This window comes from Trachypithecus francoisi, unplaced genomic scaffold (assembly GCF_009764315.1).
Source record: "Trachypithecus francoisi isolate TF-2019V2 unplaced genomic scaffold, Tfra_2.0 Lachesis_group4, whole genome shotgun sequence".
NCBI classification, from domain to species: domain Eukaryota; kingdom Metazoa; phylum Chordata; class Mammalia; order Primates; family Cercopithecidae; genus Trachypithecus; species Trachypithecus francoisi.
In genome coordinates, this window is record NW_022681469.1 from 595245 (window position 1) to 617658 (window position 22414).

General features: G+C 44.0%; 1 protein-coding gene across 4 annotated transcripts in view; it reads left to right on the forward strand.

The window, feature by feature from the left end:
- Window positions 1-22414, forward strand: part of ESYT2 (extended synaptotagmin 2) — a 103062-nt gene that overhangs the window by 74648 nt on the left and 6000 nt on the right. For 3 of the 4 annotated variants that reach the window (XM_033193544.1, XM_033193547.1, XM_033193546.1), the window contains exons 14-20: window positions 6564-6626; window positions 9689-9763; window positions 10869-10955; window positions 15364-15513; window positions 17122-17495; window positions 20171-20269; window positions 22108-22239. In XM_033193544.1, the coding sequence (XP_033049435.1) occupies window positions 6564-6626; window positions 9689-9763; window positions 10869-10955; window positions 15364-15513; window positions 17122-17495; window positions 20171-20269; window positions 22108-22239 (980 nt within the window). The remainder of the gene's footprint in view (window positions 1-6563; window positions 6627-9688; window positions 9764-10868; window positions 10956-15363; window positions 15514-17121; window positions 17496-20170; window positions 20270-22107; window positions 22240-22414) is intronic. The other variant, XM_033193545.1, reaches the window with a different exon arrangement.

A 22414-nucleotide genomic window follows, 5' to 3' on the forward strand; every position in this document is an offset into this window, starting at 1 on the left:
AAAATCACTAAGTATTAAAACTTAGTTGCCGTAGGATGGAAATTGTCTCTATTTGGAATGGGAATAAAATGAAGCAGCTCTGATTACAAAATCTAGACTCATCCTGGCTGTCGCAGGGCCGTGCGTGAGCTGCTGGGCCTTGGTGATCCCTGGGGTGAACATTAGGTGGCAGAACGGTGCTGCTGTACGAGCAAGCCGGCCTCTGGGTGCCTGGGCTGTTTCTTGCAGAACAAAAGGAAGCCATGTCTCGGAATGACCTACTGCCAGATACAAGACACTCTGTGCCTAGAAGCATATACTTTTGTTTGTATCAGAATTGTTCGTTTGTAGAGAAAAACTGTAAAATATCATTTTATAGGTAATACCTCTAACCACGGAGAAGGAAGATCTTACTAATTCAATCTTGTGAGGCATAGTGTGCTCTCCCGTCATCCTACCTTCAACCCTGCTAGTGAGGATAGTGGTGTGGTCCTTAGTCATGTCATCCTGTTTGATGATTTTGGAGTGCCCATACACTTGTAGACTAGGCACTCAGTCTTTATTTCATCATATCCACAGCCACTTTTGTTGGAAAAAAGACTGTTGCCACCCGGTGCAGAAGTTTCTTTCCTCCTCAAGTTGTTTATTGCATAATGCCTCTCTGCAGTAAATACTCATCCTCCAAGTGCATTTGTACATAAATTATCTTCCTGTGTCTTGTCTCCCTTTGTTAGTGTTTACCAGGGAGATAGACAAGAAGGCAAAGAAGCGTTTAACTCCCTTCTCAACACACACCCTGGACCTAAGTTATCAGCCTTTCAGTCCACTGTAGTCTTGCCTTGCCGTGGTCAGACTACACTCCATAGTTCACGAGATGCACACCCTTGACTTCCTCCAGCACCTTCCACGTTCTGAGAACTGTGCATTTCCTTGAGCTTTGCACAGAAATGAAGTAAATATTTGTGCACCAGTGCATTTTATTTAAAATTATCTATAATTAAGATATGATTGCTCACTTATATTTCATACTGGGAGGATGTGATTGTACTCTTTGTTGTATGTAATTGTATATAATTGCACTGTTTATTTCAGTGAAGCTTTCTTGACCAATTTTAACTTCTTAAAAGAATTCTTATATTTCTCTTAAAGTATTTACCTTAGTCTTTGATTAGTCTTCCAGTCTAAAGTCTGTGACTTTATCTGTTACAATTTCAATTTGGAAAAAGTTATTACGTATTTAATCTTTCCACAGAATTTCTATACAGTAGAATTGTTTGCTTTTAGCCATGGTAATGTTTGTTGTAAGGGCTTCCGTAATGCCTGATGGAAGTGTTTCTATGTTAGGGTAGATGCGAGAATAGTATCAGTGAATTGGCTCCAAAGGATTAGGCCTCTTTAGAACTGTGTGTTTTGTCACATTAAATTGAAATTTGAATAGTGTCACATAAGCAAAAAAAAAAACAAAAACAAAAACAACCCAAAGAGAATGTATTGATCTTCTGTTAAAAGGACACTTTGTGCGTGGAATGTGCTGTGGCCGTCAGAGGCAAAGGATCTTTGCAGAGCCGCGGCGTGCCCAGTGCTGGATTAAGGGGCGTCCCGCGAGCTGTGGGGTTCTTTGGCTCTGCCTCTGCACTGTCTGTAGTGCTCCTGGTGCTCTCATTGACCACAATCCACCGTTCTCTGCTTTCTCCCCTGGCTCCACTGCCCTAAGAGCATCTACGAGGGAAACTTTGGGTGTGGCTACTTAAAAGAGAGGCGAGCGTCGGGACTAGTGTTTTGTGAAAATACCGCCTCAGTCTATAGAGCACTATTTGTGAGTCCTCCGGGGTTCTTTCTTCCTTTGTCTGTTTGGAAACTGCCAGAATGTGGACTGGAACTTCTAACGCAGTTGGCTGGCGGTGGACTGATGTCGCATGCTTTTATTTTCTTGCATGATTTTAATTATTGTGTATTTATTTATTTTGTGCTTGTTTTGTGAACCGTAACACTGCTGTAACATTGGCGAGAACATCTGACCATGAGATGAACAACCCTGGCAAGCAGAGAAGCGGTCCTCCATTCCTCAGCTGCTGCTGGCTCGTTTAAAAAAACCTCTCCTGAGGAAGAAATGAAGCCATAATGATTAAAATTCATTTTCTTGTGGTTCATCTTAATGTGAGATATAAATTTGTTTATAAACTTTCACAAAACTGTTTTAAAATCTACTATCCCCTCTTTTTTTTTTTTTTTTTTTTTTTGAGATGAAGTTTTGCTCTTCTTGACCAGGCTGGAGTGCAATGGCGCAGTCTTGGCTCACTGCAACCTCTACCTCTTAGATTCAAGTGATTCTCCTGCCTCAGACTCCCAAGTAGCTGGGATTACAGGCACGAACCACCACGCCTGGATAATTTTTGTACTTTTAGTAGAGACGGGGTTTCACCACATTGGCCAGGCTATTCTCCAACTCCTGACCTCAGGCAGTCTACCCACTTCGGCCTCTCAAAGTGCTGGGATTACAAGTGTGAGCCACCATGCCCGGCCTGCTATCCCTTCCTGATCAAACACGAAAGAGTCAGAACTAGGGCCTTCTTTGAAAACCCTGCTGTGTAATCAACTCTCAGTTGCTTGGGGATGATCACGTGAAGATAGAAATTCACCCATTTTTTAAGTAAAAATTTGCCTTCACTCACATGGTTTACCCGGAGCTCCTAAGGGAGGAGAAAACTATATTAAGTTTGTGATTCACTTTCTTTTAAGACACATAAAGAACTTCCCGGAGTGGATAATTAAGTGTGTCTTTGTTCCCATCTCATCATATGTTGCCTGTGGTCTGTATGTCTGGATTCCTGTTCTGTTCTCTGTGTTTTCAGTAGAGAGCCGTTTTCACCTGCTTCAGGGCCACAGGGGGCCACAGCGTCTTAGTCATTAGCCTAGAAGGTCAGACTTCATCCAGTTGACAGTGAGATTCTTACAGCCCAGTTGTCCCTTAATAGAGTATTGATAGCGCTTTGCGTTTTTGTAGAGTTTTCACTTCTATTTCCAAAGGATTTCCCTATGCATTCTCAGTTTGCTCTTTATTTATTTATTTTTTTTTGAGACAGAGTCTTGCTCTGTTGCCCAGACTGAAGTGCAGTGGCGCAATCTCGGCTCACTGCAAGGCTCCGCCCCCCAGGTTCACGCCATTCTCCTGCCTCAGTCTCCCAAGTAGCTGGGACTACAGGCGCCCGCCACCACGCCCAACTAATTTTTTGTATTTTTAGTAGAGACAGTGTTTCACCGTGCTAGCCAGGATGGTCTCGATCTCCTGACCTCGTGATCCACCCGTCTTGGCCTCCCAAAGTGCTGGGATTGCAGGCATGAGCCACCGCGCCCGGCCTATTCTTATTTTTTAAAGTAGGGGAAGAGTAAGGGACAAAACTTGAAGAGCAGGTATTTTGTTTATTTATTTATTTAAATTTTACTTTTAAATTCTAGGGTACATGTGCACAACATGCAGGTTCAATTCATAGGTATACATGTGCCATGTTCGTTTACAATTCATCATTTACATTAGGTATTTCTCCTAATGCTATCCCTCCCCCAGCCCCCCACCCCTCCACCCCCTGACAGCCCCCAGTATGTGATGTTCCCTGCCCCGTGTCCAAGTCTTCTCATTGGAAGAACAGGTATTTTGCCCTGTATTACAGATGAGGAAAATCAAGACCCTGAAGGGTTAGGTAAGCTGTTCAGAGTCACACCAATAGTTAAGTGGTACCATGTGATCTCTCTGGCTGATATATGTCTAAGGCCTTTTTAAAGTCAAAATGAGGCCAGCGGTACATAATAGCAGCATATTCTGTTACTTTTAAGAAAATAATGTTTTGCTTCTGGTGATAGCAGAAAATTTCATCATAGACTAGTATAAACATGACAAGATAGCTCCACTGTGTAAACTGTTCATTTATCTCCAATAGCTTTTCCAAGTTGCTTTTTCCCATTCTGCAACTGCTTCCTTTTGCAGAAAGGAAATATCTCTGACCTCGTATCAGGAGGGTTACCAAAATCAGCTTTCCTGCAGCATTATCCAGGTTGCACAGTGTACTTCCTTATTAGAACATAGGCATCACGTAAGATGTTCTGTAAAACGAATTTGAACTTTTTCCCCACCCATTGGGTTTCAACATGAAGCCAGATCAGTGCTTCCCCAGTTTTCCCCAGAGGGCTGAGACCCTTGCTGTCACTGGTGAAGGCTTTGATGGCTGCCAACCCAGTGCTCTCTTACTTCCTGCCCACTTAAAAGCACCTTGAATTCCACTTCCAGGAGTGCATTACCACCAGCGATCCCCGTCTGCAAACTTAGGACAACAGGAATTTCTCCCAGGCTGGAAACGACCTCTTCATAATGTGGACTCGTAGGACTTTGCCCTCCTTCTTTTGATGAAATCCTGGGTTTTAATTTCAGGCTTGAACAAGAAGGACTTTCTCTGACTTACGGTGGCCAGCTTTGGCATCTTAAGCCTGATATGCCAGCATACTTACTGAGCACTTTCCAGGAGCCAGGCAGGGGTCCCAGAGTGCTGCATGTTTAATCCCAGACCCTCATTATCACTTTACAGATAAGGAAGTTAAGACAACACCAAGAACCCAGATGACACAGACTAGAGATGCCCAGGCACAGGGTCAGTGCGTGGCAGAGCTGGGACTGGAACTCATTGTGGGCCCAGAGTTTGGGTGCTTGGCGCCTCCTGTCCACTCCACCCTAGTGCAAAGTGCATTTATGGTCACTTTATTAAGTTTATAGATTCATCAGTCTGTATATGGAATTCGTCTGAGATGAGTGGTATTTGCACTGATGCCTTAAACATAACAGTGCTAGCTGGGTAATAGCCACCACTGTGGAGGCCCCTAGGCCTAATGATGTTAGGAGCTTTGTGCAAGTTATTTTGGCTGTCATTTAAAAAAAAAAAAAAAAAAAAGGCCGGGCATAGTGGCTCACGCCTGTAATCCCAGCACTTTGGGAGGCTGAGGTGGGTGGATCACGAGGTCAGGAGATCAAGACCATCCTGGCCAACATGGTGAAACCCCATCTCTACTAAAAAAAAAAATTACAAAAAATTAGCCGGGCATGGTGGTGCACGCCTGTAGTTCCAGCCACTCTGGAGGCTGAGGCAGGAGAATCGCTTGAACCCGGGAGGTAGAGGTTGCAGTGAGCCAAGATGGCGCCACTGCACTCCAGCCTGGTGGCAGAGCAAGACTCCGTCTTAAAAAATAAATAAATATAACAAAACAAAAAACATAGGTGGCTCCCACTGCCTCCTGATGGTGAGTGGCCCATGGCTGCAAGATGGGTAACTCCAGTGGCCTCCCGAGAGGGCACCTGCCTGAAGCACTTGCATGATCTAGTCTGCCTCATCCCCAGAGCCACACAGCTGTCCACCACCTTACACAGCTTCTCTTGCAACCCCTACCTACATGCCACAGCCTCTCTCCTTGTTTTACTTTACTTGATACATGTTAGAATTATAAGTGTCTTTGGTACAGGCCATGTCTATCCAACAGTGAGCTTCAGGAAGGGTTTGTAGTATATCTGAAGAATGTGATCCTTCTGGGCAGCAGAGTTCCCATCCTCATTGTGTATGAGCCCCTGGGAAGTGTGTGAAAGATGCGCTTGTCCAGGCTCCACCCAGATATGGACACAGTAGATCCAGGGACTTTTGAGAGCGCCACCGGCAGCTTTAGGGTCATGTGAATTCCTGCCTGGCCACATGTTCCATCTTCTCTCCTGGCCCAGCCGGCCAGTCATGGAAGATTGAGAGGCTAGTTATTCATCTTTCTTCATTATAAAATCTTTTGCTTAGCAAAAAGTAAAAAAAAAAAAAAATTATTCAGTTCAGCTTGTCACAAGTTTGAAATTAATTACAACTAAAATGATAAATTATTTAATCTTGAATACTAGTCCTAGAAGGAGCTTGCAAAACAACTCAGTCTTGTCCTTTTGAGGGCAAGAAACTAACAAATTGGAAAAAAAAAATCAATAAAAGTAAACATAAAACCCGTAATCATAGGACTGTATTTAGAGCCCTAGAAGCTTCTGTGGGGATGCAGCCAGCCTGACTCCTACCCCTGAAAAGGACAAGGAGCAGAGAGGAGCAGCTCTTCTGCTGGGCGGTGGCTGGGAAGGTGCGTCTCAGCGCTGTTCCAGGACCTGCCCTGGCCTGAGAGTGACTTGGGTGGCTGTGGCCCATTGATTGTGCTTCAAATAAAACCTTTCATTATGATTGATATTTTAGGGGTTTATTCAGCAGAGAATAGTAAATAGAACCTTTTCCTAAAGTCCCACTCTTGTATTTTTGAAATCACAAAGGATCAAGAGGGTGAGGGTAGTAAAAGAATATTAGTCGTAGGGGATAAGGAGCTGTCTTTCATTCTAAGGTTCATTCTAAGATAAAGTCTTGGGCATAAGGAATTTTACAGATGGCGTTTGGTTGTTTGTGTAATTCTGGTGGTTTTGTTTAAAGATTTTTGTTGTTTATTCCCATAAATTCTCATGTCTTTAACCTTACATAAACTTCATTGCATGTTTTATTAACCCTTGGCATATTCGTTTTCTTCTGACTTGAAAGAGTAACCCATTAGAATTTAACCCCGATGTCTTGAAGAAGACTGCAGTTCAGAGAGCTTTAAAGGTAAACTGTTTTCCCTTCAGGTGACAGAGTTAATGAAAACATATTGAAAGAGATGATACTTTGTCTCATAAGTTTATTGGCAAATTACCTCCCATATTTATATAGTAATTAATTGTCTAGTGGAAGAGACCTTTTGTTATCCAATCATTAGTAGTTAGAACAATTTAAGTCAACTTTGAAGGTAAATTTTATAAAGTACTGTATGATAAATTAGATTATTTTCCTGTTGGCTTTAGGCAACTCTCTCTAAGGTGATTTAAATATCTATTTTAATTGGATTCGAATTTGTGAAAATTGTGATATGGAAGTTCTACTTAAAATCTTAACTGATGTTTAAATCATGACTTAAAGGTATGCCTTGTGAACTGTGAATGTGCATTTTAATATCACCTCTTCCAATATGTTGAGTTAGGGTCGTCTCTGAGTCACCAACGTCATGGCTTTTGGTGCTGCTGGGTTTGGGTGATAGATCTTTTGAGAGGCTTTCAATTTCATTAAATGAGGTCTATTGAAAACTAAGCTCCACTCCCTAAAATATGACATCCACGTGTGTTCTCTGGCAAATTGTTAAAAAGTTTTCTTATGACTTAATGTTTTATTATTTTTTCTTTAATTTCTTTGAACATTTTAGGCTTTAATTTTGGGAGGACTTGGGGAATTTTAAATGTAATTATTTAAAGAAAATTCTGTCTATCCTAAAGAAACAAGAACTGTTTTTATCCAGTCTCATCTGGAAAAAATGAGTTAGATTTCAAAAGTGCAGGAGATTGGCAGAGTCTGCTTTATAGTGTGGTGTTTGCGAACCCTCACTTTGTCCCGCGCCAAGGAGATAAGGTGTGGGTTACTAGAGGTTCCTCCTGTGGAGTACTAGTTAGCACAGTAGCTGAAACAACTGCGCCCTCCAGAACATTGAAAGGAATTACATCAAGACTCTTCTTTGCTACCTGAGAACATAACGTTAAGGCTGAAGGCCCTGAAATCAGACTGTATTTAAATTGCACCCCAACTACTCAGCAAGCAGTGTGACCCCCAACAGGACACTTCATCCACTCTGTTGTGTTATTTCTAGAATAGAAGGAGTAGTATCCTCTTCATGGAAGTGTTGAATACATTAAATAAAATAATACATATGAAAGCTCCCAGTGTAGCTAGGATAATTATATTATAATTGATATGTTATTAAATTAGCTAATCTAGCTTCCAAAAATGCCCATTGTGTAAACATGCAAACTGAGGTTCAGAAAGATGCAGTATTTAGGTCTCAATAATCAAGTGATAAATAGATTTGAGGTTTAAGTTCAAGACAGTCTGACTTAACCCTTATATTTTTATTATACTTTGTCCCTTTGACTTGTGCTGATGTATTTTGAATATTGCACTGTAGTAGAAAACTTAATGATTTAACCTTATTTCATAGAATTGAAAACATCATCCATTTTAAGATACATCATTATTTTATGAACCACTAAGATTTTAAATGCCATTAAGTTTTGACAGTGTTTATTTTATACTTAGAGAATTTTAGGCTTAGGACAAATAGTTTTATCATATCACTGACAGGTATACCTAAACAGAAAATAGAAGCAAAATAAATTGGTTAGGGCAGCGACAACTCTCACTACTGCCAGCCTCCCCCAAAAAGGTATATATTATCGATTTAAGATTCATTCTGTTTTCAGAGATGTTAGAAAGTTGGGGGAAAAAAAGTATCTGTTTTAAAATGGACAAAATGCAGTCAGTCTCTAGGAACAGGTGACCACTTTTTCAGAGATGAAGTGTTTATATTATTAGTTAAGGAGCAGCCTTGGCTCCTGTATCTGTGACAATAGAACTGACTTAGAAGTAGCAGTAGTTCATCTCCCCTGAAGTCGGGGTTCTGGCCTGGGGGTCTGCCATGAGCTACCTGTGGCTCCGGCCCGAGGGGACACAGCCTCCTGTGAGGCCAGAACTTAGTTACTTGGCCATGCCTGACTGCAAGGGAGGTTTGCCAACAAAATCTTTATTTACAGAGGACTTGTGCTCAGCTAAAACTTGGGAATTCTAATATTTTAAAGGAAAAAGGAGTAAATTAACTTAGGGGGAAAATTAGTATTCTCTGCCACAGTAATCTGTAGCCTTGAAAACTTTTTTTTAACAGTGCTTATTTCATTTTGCAGAATTCACATCCGAAAGATGAACCAGAAAATAGATTATCGCAGTAGGTTTGAGCTAGTAATATTTCTTCCGATAATGATAGGATTTTGACACCTGTTTCTGACATTGCTGTAGTGTTGAGGTTTGACTCTAAAATTATTTAACTCAAAAACATTTTTGTAACCTTCTATTTAATTTCCACTAACACAGACATTTAACTGCATCTTCTTGTGGGGCTAAGTTATAAATAAACCTCATGTCACACGTATGTGCTGTTTCACTATTTTCTCCTATCAGCTCTGCTCATGTACACTTCTTACCGTTTTTCCTGTTCCTGAATTTTTTCTTTATATTTATATCTGCTTAATTTTAATATGATTCTAAACTGATGTTTATTTTTCCAGTAAAAATTATTTAGCAGCTGGTAAGCAAGATTTGACATATGAAAGCTTAAAAACGCTCAAACAGAAGACGCTAAGTTGAGAACATAAAACCATATATCTGACACGCTATACTATTTTTATTCCCACCAGAGAAATACTCTGAATTTTACATTCTTTTACATTTGTCTTTCCTTGTAGTTTTTGGTTTCCATTAATGGCACTTTATTCGTTTTTGTTATCCTTGTAAATAAAAGAACTTTTGAAAACTGTAATTAAGAATTTTTAGAAGATTCAGTTTTCCAAAGTAGTTGGCTGTAAAAATACCAGACCCTAACCTTTAAATTTGTGTGCAAAAGAAAGTTTTGTAGTTATGGTTTGGGGTGTGTGTAGCATATGTTTTCCCATTAAATTGTTCCCAGATATTCCCTTAAGTATCAGAGATAAATAAAAATGACTACTTATATAAGCCAGTAATTTCATTTTTAGTTAAAACCCATATCAAAATGTGTTTATTTATTTTGTCTGTTTTCTGTTTGTTTTGGGTAGTCAGGGAAGAAAATAAGCAGCAACCCAAATCCTGTTGTGCAGATGTCAGTTGGGCACACGGCCCAGGAGAGCAAGGTAAGGCACTGGTCCCCAGACTCAGCCTTGGTGCCTGTCGTGCGGGTGCTGTCCGTGTTGCCGTCTCACCTGGGGATGCCAGGTTGCAAACGCATTCAGTTGTGTGATAGTGTGGGCATCGAGACCAGGGCTTTTCATATCTTTTTTTCTTAAATCAGTCGTTTGATAGATAACCAGCTATTTGAAATAGCAAGAAATATACTGTTCATTTTAAAAAATAACTTTAGCGGCTAGGTGTGGTGGCTCATGCCTGTAATCCCAACACTTTGGAAGGCCGAGGCAGGTAGATCCCTTGAGGTCAGGAGTTCAAGACCAGCCTGGCCAATATGGTGAAACCTCATCTCTACTAGAAATACAAAACTTAGGCCAGGCACAGTGGCTCACGCCTGTGATCCCAGCACTTTGGGAGGCCGAGACGGGTGGATCACGAGGTCAGGAGATCGAGACCATCTTGGCCAACATGGTGAAACCCTGTCTGTACTAAAATACAAAAAAAAAAAAAAAAATTAGCCAGGCATGGTGATGTGTGTCTGTAATCCCAGCTACTTGGGAGGCTAAGGCAGGAAAATCACTTGAACCTGGGAGGCAGAGGTTGCAGTGAGCTGAGATTGTGCCACTGCACTCCACCCTGGCGACACAGCAAGACTCTGTCCCCCAACCCCCACAAAAAAAAAAAAAAAAAAAAAAAGAAATACCCAAAGTTAGAGGCTGTCACTCACTGAGTTGTTAATGGTGTTGGAGACATGCCCAGGTGCGGCACCCTCCTCAGTGCAGAGGTGCTATTACATGGGTTCAGAAGTCATTACAGAACTGAGGCCAGGCCACGCACACAAAGCCTTTATCTGTGGGCACACAGGCCGGGGCCTCATGACACACTCTGAAGGCTTTAGACCGTCTCATTATCTTTTCAGCATGTCCACAGTCAATATATAATCGTGTGTACCCGCAAATACATGTCTTGGAATTCAATGAAGGTCAACCTAAGCTTCTAGTTTTTTGTTTTATTTATTTTCTTTTTATTTTTCATTCTAAGCTTCTCAACACATAAAATGAGCAGCCCTTTCCCACAGAAAATGTTGCAGAGCTAATTGGATATTTCTTCCAGATTCGATACAAAACCAATGAACCAGTATGGGAGGAAAACTTCACTTTCTTCATTCACAATCCCAAGCGCCAGGACCTTGAAGTTGAGGTATTTTATTTGCATTTTTTAACCAATTTGTTGAAATATCATTGACTCTTTAAAGTGTACGATTTGCCGAGTTGTGACCTGTGTATACACCTGGGGATCCATTGCCACAATCAGGACAATCGGTAGATCCGTCCCCTAAGCTCCCTTGTTCTCCCTGTAACCCGGACCTCCCCCAGCCCCAGGCAAACACAGACCTGCCTTTGGTCACTGTAGATTACTGTTCACATTTTCCAGAATTTTACATAAATAGAATTATACAGGATGTACTCTTGTTGTCTGTTTCTCTGGTGATAAGTATTCTGAGGTTTACCTGTGTTGTTGCAAATATCCACACTTTGTCTTTTTTTATTATTGAGTAGTATTTATGGATATACCACAATTTGCTCATCCATTTACCCCTGAATAAGACATTGATAAAAGATTGGGTTCTTTCCAGTTTAGACCTATTACAGATAAATCTGTGAATATCACATACAAGACTGTGTGTACATACGCCTTCATTCTATTGGGTAAAATGCCCAGGAGCAGATTGCCAGGTTCATGTTTAACTTCTTAATAAACTGCCAAATTGTTTTCCGAAGAGATTGTGCCACGTTACATTCCCACAGAAGTACATGTGAGTCGAGCTGGCCCCACGTCTCACCAGTGCTGTGGTGTTAGTGGGTAGATGGGAGTGTTTCCGGGTAGTCTCAGTGTCATTACTAATGACGTTGAGCACCTTCTGATGCTTGGTTACAGTCTGTATATCTTCTGTGGTGAAGTGTCTATTCAGTTTTTTTGCCTGTCTTTTTTATTAGGTTATTTGTCTTCTTAATACTGAATTTGTAAGACATTTGGGGGGTTTTTCTTTTTTAATTTTTCATTCTTTTTGAGACGAAGTCTCACTCTGTCGCCCAGGCTGGAGTACGATGGTGCGATCTCGGTCACTGCAACCTCCGCCTCTTGGGTTCAAGTGATTCTCTTGCCTCAGCCTCCTGAGTAGCTGGGATCACAGGTGCATGCCACCACGCCTGGCTAACTTTTTGTATTTTTAGCGGAGACAGAGTTTCACCATGTTGGCCAGGGTGGTGTTGAACTCCTGACCTCAGGTAATCCACCTACTTTGGCCTCCCAACGTGCTGGGATCACAGGCATGAGCCACCGCACCCCGTCTCTTTATTTGTTTTTGAGAACAGAGTTTCACTCTGTTACCCAGACTGGAGTGCAGTGATGTAATCACAGATCACTGCAGCCTCAAACTCCTGGGCTCAGGCGATCCGCCCACCCTGGCCTCCGGAGTAGCTGGGACTACAGTCAGACATCACCATGCCTGGCTAATCTTTTTTGTTTTTTGTAGAGATGGGAGTCTCACAGTGTTGTCCAGACTGGTCACAAACTCCTGGGCTCAAGCAGTGATGTTCCCGCTTCAGCTTCCCCAAGTGCTGGAATTACAGTTGCGAGCCACTGTGCCCAGCCTCTTTTTCCTATATATGTCTGTGTAGTTGTTCAGCAGTTGTGCAGTTGTTTAGTCTTTGTTAAAAAGATTATCTGCCCTAACTTACTAGCTTAGGAACTTTCCAGAAACTCAGTTGCCCATATGTATAGGTCTATTTCTGGAATTCCTTCTGTTCCATTGTTCTATATGTCTGTTTTTATGCCAGTATCACATTATCTTTATTATTGGTGCTTTATTAATAACTCTTTTTGTATTTTCTTGAGACAGGGTCTCACTTTGTCACCCAGGCTGGAGTGCAGTGGTGCAGTCATGGCTCACTGCAGCCTTGACCTCTTGGGCTCAAGCAGTCCTCCCGCCTCAGCCTCCCAAGTGACTGGGACTAGAGGTGCATGCCACCACACCCAGCTCATTTTTGTGTTTTGGGTATGTGTGTATGTGTGCCTCAGCCTCCCAAGTGTCTGGGACTACAGGTGCATGCCACCACACCCAGCTCATTTTTGTGTTTTGGAGGGGTGTGTGTGTATGTGTGTATTTGTGTATGTAAAGACGGGGTTTCACCACATTGCCCAGGCTGGTCTCAAACTCCTGGGCTCAAGCCACCCACCCACCTCGGCCTCCCAAAGTGCTGGGATTACATACGTGAGCCATCGTGCCTGGCCTGTCTTCTCTTTCTTCCTAATAAGTCTTACAAGATGTTTATTGATTTTATTTTCTCAAAGAACCAATTTTTTGTTTAATTGTCATTATTGCTTTTCTTTTACTATTTCATTGACTTCTTCTATGATCATTATTATTTCAGTCCCACTTTGGGTCTTGTTTGCTTCTCTTTTTCTAGTTTCTTAAAGAAGAAGCCTGAGACATTTCTGTTTTTATCATGTAGGCATTGACTCCAATAAATTTCACTTTGAATTCTGCTTTAGCTACATCTCACAAATTTTGACTTGTGGTTTTATTTTCTCTTCCTTTGATGTTTCCTTTTGATTATTATTATTTCCTTAATTTCCCTTTCAGTTTTTTCCTTTGACCCGTGTATGGGTTATTTTGGTCTGTTATTTGGTTTCCATATGTTTTGGGTTTTTTTTTTAATCTTTCTATTATTGATTCCAATTTCATTCCATAGTGATCAGAATACGCACTTTGTATGACGTGAGCCCTTTTATGTTTGAGACCAGCTTTATGGCCCAGAGCACTGCCTGTGCTAGGACACACTCTACATGCACCTGTAGGCTGTGTGCCTTTCTGGTGTTGGCGAGTGTCTCATGAATGTCAGTAGGTCAGGGTGGTTGGTGGCATTGCTCAGGTCCTCTGGGACCTTACTAATTCTCAGACTACTTCTTGTATCAGGTATGAAGAGCATGGTGTTTAAATCTCTGAATTTATATTTTTTCCTCAGCCTCTGTTTTTGCTTCTTATATCTTGAACCTCTCTTGATAGGTGTGTGTGAACAACTGGGCCTGGGAGACCTGGTCATTCTGGGCTTGCCTGGCCCTGTCTCATTATTCTGTGTTGGTCATTTTATTAGGTTGGTGCAAAAGTCATTGCAGTTTTTGCCATTGAAACTGCAATTACTTTTGCAGCAACCTGATACTTTTTTACATTCTGTTTTGTACAAAAGGATTTGTGTTTTGTCTAGCTGGTTTTTCCTTCATAAAGTGCACTTATATATTCTCAAAATAATCTATGCTTACTGGACCTTGGATTTTAAAAATAGCTTTTAAAGTTCTACAAACATTGTCACAGTTATTTCATTTAAAACTGCTTTTGTGATTTTAGTTTAGTTTAAAAAGAAATAAGCAATCAAGCTTTTAGGTTTTCCTGAGTAGTTATGGGTTAATTTCTCTGACCATTTTTGTATAGCCTGAGAAACCTTCAGAGTTCTTACTCTATTTGATTAAATTATTTTATATTACAGCCATCTAACAAGAATAATTCCTGTTACAGAAATAATGCGGAAGGTTATTATTCAGGAAAAAGAGGCTGGGCATGGTGGCTCACACCTGTAATCTCAGCAGTTTGGGAGGCTGAGATGAGAGGATCGCTGAGGCCAAGAGTTTGAGACCAGCCTAGACAACATAGTGAGATCCGTCTCTATTTTTTTTTTAATAGGAAAAATTACCTTGCATTTAAAGCAAATGCTATACATTTTCTTTAATGTGGATTTTGAATAGAGAAGGTTTAAAAGCACTTTGAAATGTGTTGTCTCCATAAATGTCATGAGTAGAAACTTTATATATCATTATGAATGTGTATTGCCACCATTTTCCCAGGGGTTAAAAGACAGGTAGATTATTGCCTATTAACCCAGGGTTCTCCTAACTGATTGGTCATTATTGTCATTATTGCTTTTCTCATTTGTCATTATTACATCATTTCTTTCTGTGCTCATTGTGATCTATAATGAGGAAATAGCAGATCTTTTGCTTGTTAACAGTGTTTTGTGTCTTTCTCAGGAAAGATTTTGTACCATGTTAATCATTATGGAAACACTACTTAAGAGAATATGACTGAAATATGTTTGGGTTTTTAAAAATATCTTTCTTACAGACTAATATTGTCTGTGGACCTTTCTACATTTGTTTGTTTTTGAAACAGTTTTGTCACCCAGGCTGGAGTGCAGTGGTGCGATCTCGGCTTACTGCAGCCTCCTCCTCCCGGGTTCAAGTGATTCTCATGCCTCAGCCTCCCAAGTAGCTGGGACTGCAGGTGCGTGCCACCACGCCCAGCTTATTTTTTGTATTTTTAGTACAGACTGGGTTTCGCCATGTTGGCCAGGCTGATCTCGAACCCCTGGCCTCAGGTGATCTGAGTCTCCCAAAGTGCTGAAATTACAGGTGTGAGCCACCCCACCTGGCTCCTTTCTACATTTTCTAAGTTCCTATCTCTGAGAACAAAAGGTCAGGAGCTTAGAAAACGTAGAAAGGTTCTACAGACATGATCCTAGTTATGCCAGTGTTTCTACCCTGTGTTTTGCAGGTCAGAGACGAGCAGCACCAGTGTTCCCTGGGGAACCTGAAGGTCCCCCTCAGCCAGCTGCTCACCAGTGAGGACATGACCCTGAACCAGCGCTTCCAGCTCAGTAACTCGGGTCCAAACAGCACCATCAAGATGAAGATTGCCCTCTGGGTATCGTGTCGTCCTGCAGTGAACACCATAGGGGATGGGGAGGCCGGTGCTGGCAGGGATACTTGTGGATCCCGGTGAAGAAAGCTCTGTGTCGGCTGCAGCTCTGGGCCACGGGGGTGCCGGTGCAGGGAGGAGACTCTGTTGCTGGGTATCAGAGGGCTCCAGGGAGAAGACAAAGGCTGGGACTCAGCCATAGAACAGGCCACATTTCCAGGTTGCCTGAGCAGGCCCACGGCTACTCAGTACTTTCCTGTGAACCCAGCAACCTCACCATTATCCTTTGGCCCGGAAAGTGTTACTGTTGGTATCAACAAGGTTTTCTCCTGAGTCTAACTTTTCAACGGTTGTTCAGTAGAGAGAATTTAATAAAACTCCATGAGACAGTAGAACTTACAGGAAAAAAATATTTTTTGTCCAAAATAAATGGTGATTCATTTGTAAATAGCTAAGGAAATGTTGAAAGTAAAACTGGCAAACATATGAGGAAACACATGAATCAAAGAAATGCAAATTAAATGAAGAGCCAGCTTTTTTAGAAAATTAAAACAAATGACTTCTATTGAGAAGGCAATGGGAACAGCCTCCTTGCCCCCAGCAGAGACTGGGGGTGTCGCACACCTCTCCAGAGGGAGCTGTGGCATCCCGGAGCCATTCATCTGAAGGCTCCTTGGCCTTTCTTCTAGAAACCTGACTCTTGTTTTGTGATACAAAGTGTGGGGAGACCAGGAACATAAAGATGTTCACTGCGGCGTTATTTCCTAAAACCAGAAAAAATCTTTACGCTATCACAGTCACCCCAGAGTGGAGCGATTTACAAGGTGTAGACTCTGCTCAAGCCAGCCCAGGGACCACATAACTGGGAGACCCTGGGCCCTGCGGGTACCCCTGTTCCTGCACTCATGCCAGGTTGTTTAGGGTGATCTTGCTGGATAGCAGGGGTTCTGGACTTCCTTCCTTCCTCTGGGGACGCCGCGTGGAGACCACCTTTATAGAACATGGAATTTGGTCTTCTGTCGGGGAAACGCGACTCTGGGATCTTGAAGTAAAAACATTATCCCACAAATGCATAGAAATGTGTGCAAACGGAAGAGACTAGAGGAATACACAGAAGTGCCGTGTGGGGCTCCTTGCCTGAGACATGGCCTGGGGAAGCTGGAGGAGCTTCTGCCCAGCTTGTGTGGCACCAGAGGGTCAGCTTCAGGGGGGTGGCCTGCCCTTCCACACCGTCCAGGCTTATCACTGCCACCACCCTGTTGCTGCCACCAGAGCCTGAAGGCGCAGGCATCTGCGATGCCCCAGCTACTTGGCAGGCTGCGGCAGGAGGATCTCTTGAGGCCAGGAGCTTGGGGTGTAGTGTGCGATGGTCGCACCTGTGGATAGCTGCGGCACTCCGGCCTGTGCAGCTTAGTGAGGCTCCCCATCTCTAGGGGAAAAGGTGGTGTTTGTATCACAGAAGTGATATTTTGGTTACTTAAACTTTCCTTTGAAAAAAAAGTTAGAGCTAAGTTTTAAAGAAATGTTTGCAGATAAAGACATCCCAAGCTGTTCCAGTATTAGGATGTTACCAGGGTCACCAAGTTTAATGTTTATGTTTGTGTCCACCTCTAGGTGCTCCATCTGGAAAAGCGAGAAAGGCCTCCCGACCACCAACACTCAGCTCAAGTCAAACGGCCCTCTGTGTCCAAAGAGGGGAGGAAAATATCCGTCAAATCTCATATGTCTGGGTCTCCAGGCCCTGGCGGCAGCAACACAGCTCCATCCACACCAGTCATTGGTGGCAGTGACAAGCCTGGTGTGGAAGAAAAGGCCCAGCCCCCTGAGGCTGGCCCTCAGGGGCTGCACGACCTGGGCAGAAGCTCCTCCAGCCTCCTGGCCTCCCCAGGCCACATCTCGGCCAAGGAGCCCACCCCCAGCATCGCCTCGGACATCTCGCTGCCCATTGCCACCCAGGAGCTGCGGCAACGGCTGAGGCAGCTGGAAAAGTAACTAAGTGCCGCTATGTTGTTTCTCAGCAGCAGAGCAAGCGCCCCCCACCCTGGGGGAGTGGGTTTAACACAGCAGCGCACGAGGCCGGCGTGCTTGGGGGAGGGAGGCGTAATCTTGTGTTAACTGAAAGCACTAAAGGTTGTGTTGCTGTTGTGCTCACTGTGTCTTGGACTTTGGAAATCAAACCTACCGTTTTCTAGGATTTAGTCATTCAAAGATTAAAATGTGATGGAGTAATAGGTTTCACAATAGGAAAGACAGGAGGCAGCGCCGGGACGCTGCTGTGTGCCTGGGCTCCTGCCAGGAAAACAGACGCAGAGCTGGCCTGCAGGCCTCGCTGTGGCCCGGAGAAGCCCTGGCTTCCCCGTTTTGTGAGGACAGAACCTGCTCTTCTCACGCAGTCAGATCCCATCGCTGCCGCCCAGTCTCTTGGGTTTGTGTTTGGATGTCTGTGTTGGCTCCTTATTTAAGCCCCGTGACTCATAGGTGTGTTAAGGGTTTCTTTAAATAAGGAGGAAAAAGTCATCTGTAGCTATGACAAGCTTCCGATGTCAACCTTGGTGGAAGAAACAAAATTGACCCTTGAAATAGTCCTCCCTGTGTGGAGTTATAAGAGGTGTGTCGAGTGATAAGAAAATAGTAAAAGAAACGGAGGCAAAGGTGAAAGCATATTTGCTTCTGAGCTGTTAGAAAAAGCGCACGCAGACTATGGGGCTTGCACAGCCACCCTCCTCTGAGCCACACTCACTTTTTTCTTTCATGCTTTCTCACGTCCGCTATTTTGGAAAGAAGAAAACATTCCTTCTCTCTTGCTCCAGAAGGAAATAGAATTTTAAACAAGGAACGACTTTTTCTCAGGAGCTCAATTTGGGAAGTAGAAATGATCTTAGGGGCCACTGAACAAGACCAGTTGTCATTTTGGGGAGTCTGTGTTCCATCCTTGAGCAGAGAGAAACAGAAGGAAGGGCGCTGCAGTCTCCGATGGGAAGAGAGCACGTGACTTGCATGAGGCTTTGAGATGGGACACGCAGATTCGGGTAGGACAGGCTAGAAACTGCTTAACAAGGACCGCAAAGGTGACGCTTGTACTAAGGGCACTGTGTGGTTTCAACCTCGGGTGCTCACTTGGTGAATCATAAGATCTGCACGTTTAGAAAGGCGACTACTCCTTAGCGAGTTGCAGCCTGCAGGCCGACCAGCCTGACAGGCTGGGAAGTGCAGCTTCTCTCTGAGTCCGGAAGCATCTCCAAAGAGGAAGGGTAGGGCAGGAGCTTTGTGCGGAGCGCCTGTCCTCAGCAGGTTCCAGGAGGAGCTGGGAATGCCACAGAGTGCCCAGCCTCTGTAGAGCAGCCAGCAGCAGTCTGTGGTCAGGGTCGGCCATCGGGAAGAAGTTCTGAAGTCAGCCGCTCGTCAGTCAAAGCTGCAGTTAGCGCCAGTGAAGCAGCAGTCAGTGAGTCGGCCTCTGGATCAGGACAGGCTGTGATTGCTTGAACACTGCTGCTCTCGAGGCCAGTGCTTGTTTAGCTGCTGGAGAAAGAGACGCCTGGCGGCTGGTAGAACCCAGGTGATTCTGTAAGTGTTGGGTGTGAGGCTTACCCTCGCCTGGCATGGCCCCAGGTCTTCTTTGTAGCTTGGTGTCTTATTGCCACAAAGAGTCTGTTCCTTCAGCCTTGCGATCTCTGTGGTTGCGTCTGAACTGCGAAGGGAGTGGGTATCAATAACGTCCCGTCCTGTTGTGCTCAGGAACTCCGTGTTTAAGGGTTCTCTGGGGTCCCCTGGGTCCACTCATGTGGGAGTGGGGTGGGGGCTTAGGATTTTATTTTTAGTTCTCAGGACCCTAACTAAAAAACTCAGTGGGGGCCGGGCGCGGTGGCTCAAGCCTGTAATCCCAGCACTTTGGGAGGCCGAGGCGGGCAGATCACGAGGTCAGGAGATCGAGACCATCCTGGCGAACACTGTGAAACCCCGTCTCTACTAAAAAATACAAAAAACTAGCCGGGCGAGGTGGCGGCGTCTGTAGTCCCAGCTACTCGGGAGGCTGAGGCAGGAGAATGGTGTAAACCCGGGAGGCGGAGCTTGCAGTGAGCTGAGATCCGGCCACTGCACTCCAGCCTGGGCGACAGAGCAAGACTCCGTCTCAAAAAAAAAAACTCAGTGGGCTGGATGCTATGGCTCCTGCCTGTAATCCCAGCACTTTGGGAGGCCAAAGCAGCTGGATCACCTGAGGTCAGGAATTCGAGACCAGCCTGGCCAACATGGTGAAACCCTGTCTCTACTAAAATTACAAAACATTAGCTGGGCCTGGTGGCAGGCGCCTGTAATCCCAGCTACTCGGGAGGCTGAGACAGGAGAATCGCTTGAACCCAGGAGGTGGAGGTTAGTGAGCCGAGATTACACTACTGCGCTCCAGCCTGGCAACAAGAGCAAAACTCCGTCTCAAAAAAAAAAAAAACTGTCAGTTTTGAATAATTAATTTATATTGAGCCCTCAAGTAAAATATTCATCTGTTTGACTTGTACCCAGAAGTTTCAAATTATATTTAAGTTCATGGGTAATTTGACTTCTTTTTGTCTAAATGAATGGCAATTATCTTACTGTGTACAGTAGATCAATGAGTCACAACGTTCTGCAGTCTCAGGCAAGCTGGTGACTTTCTACTCTTTTCCCACAGTGGGACGACCCTGGGACAGTCTCCACTGGGGCAGATCCAGCTGACCATCCGGCACAGCTCGCAGAGAAACAAGCTCATCGTGGTCGTGCATGCCTGCAGGTGGGGGCTGGGGTCGCCACGCGCCTGCTGCGTTGCTTCCGAGTGTGGATGCTAGATAGGATGATGCAGATACACCTCTAGGATTACCAAACATCCATTTATGTTTCCTTTAGAAAGGACAAAGCAATTAAACCTACACAGACGGGGTGCTTTTAAAGGGTGTCAACACTGCCTGTGTCACATGACGTTTTGGTCCCCGAAGTACAACGGTCCCCTAAGATCATACCATATTTTTACTGTATGTTTTATGCATTTAAATAGACAGATATGGCTTGGTGCGGTGGCTCACGCCTGTAATCCCAGCACTTTGGGAGGCTGAGGTGGGCGGATCACCTGAGGTCTGGAGTTCGAGACCAGCCTGACCAAAATGGAAAAACCCTGTCTCTACTAAAAATACAAAATTAGCCGGGTGTGGTGGTGCATGCCTGTAATCCCACCTACTAGGGAGGCGGATGCCGAATTACTTGAACCCAGGAGGCGGAGGTTGTTATGAGCCAAGATTGCGCCATTGCACTCCAGCCTGGGCAACAAGAGCGAAACTCTGTCTCAAAAAGAAAAATAAATAAATGTGTCACAATTGCCTGCAGTATTCAGCACAGTAGCATACTGTACAAATGTGTAGCCTAGAGCAGGAGGAATATGTGTGTGTGTGTGTGTTTTTGGAGACAGTTTCACTTTGTCCCCCAGGCTGGAGTGCAGTGGCACGATCTTATCTTACTGCAACTTCCGCTTCCTGGATTCAAGCAATTCTCCTGCCTCAGCCACCCGGGTAGTTGGGATTACAGGCGCCGCCACCTCGTCCGGCTAACTTGTATTCTTAGTAGACACTGGGTCTCACCATGTTGGCCAGGCCTCCTGAGTAGCTGGGACTATATAGGTGGAAGCCACCAGGCCTGGCTAATTTTTAATTTTTTTGTGGAGATGCTGGTCTCTAATTCCTGGCCTCCCAAAGCACTGGGATTATAGACATGAGCCACCATGACTGGCCTCATCAGGAAAAATTTATTTTAACTTGTTCGTTATATTATTTTAATAAGTATAAAGTATAAAGTCAGGTGACTTGCTTTAATTGCGTTTGATTAGCGATGATACTGTGGGCTTAGGAAGTATTTTCCTTTTATTGCCGTTTTCTTTGTCCCATTAGTGGTTTAAAATACGATATAAAAATTTGGAGCTTATAAGTAGCTGTTGAAAACATAGGAAAATAAAATTAGCACCGTTTAGAAAGATGATATAACTGTAGAGTTCAATACATCACTCTTGAGAAGTTCGTATATTCTTGCCACTAAGATAATGACCGTGGGGGATGCTGTTTGAGAGGAGTCTAGCAAAACAATCCCTATTAGACTTCGGGGTCAGTCAGCAAGCGAAGAATGTGGGGGCCCGTGCAGTTGGGCACTTGACCGCATTTGTGGCAAAGGAGGAGTAGGCATTGTGGGGTGGAGGCGAGCAGCCCAGGCAGGTCTGTGGGTGTCTCCTGGGGGCCTGGCTTGCTTGGCTGTGAGAGAAAAAATGGCAGAAGCATTGTGGAACAACAGCCATCACTCTGTTACAAGCAGAGACCAAGGACTTAGAACGTCCTCCAAACTCTGGGCTGGAGAAATGAAGGCCGAAGTCGCCGCTGAGAAAGCCACTAAGAGAGGAGTTTGGGACACGCCACCAGGCAGCCATCAGGGGAGGCAAAAGCACCTCGCACATTCTGTTCCTTGTTACTTCTCGGTTTTTAGATAAACACGAAATCAAAGCTTGATAAAGCACATCTGAATGTGCTGCTAATGTGCTGCTAATTCTCTTTTTCTTGATCCTAATACCTTGTCTTCTCTGGTTTGTGTTGTAAGAAACCTCATTGCCTTCTCTGAAGACGGCTCTGACCCCTACGTCCGCATGTATTTATTACCAGACAAGAGGCGGTCAGGAAGGAGGAAAACACATGTGTCAAAGAAAACGTTAAATCCCGTGTTTGATCAAAGGTAAGATATTTTATCCAGCCGAGGATAGACTGCCTGGTTGAAGTGGCAGATTAAGAAGGCCCTAAATGGTGCCTTTGAATGGCCGAAGCACATAAATCCGCTGTTGAGAAGTTCAGTCAGAAACCAAATTTCAGCAAACATACGTCTCAAAACAAATAAGCATTTTGGCCTTTAT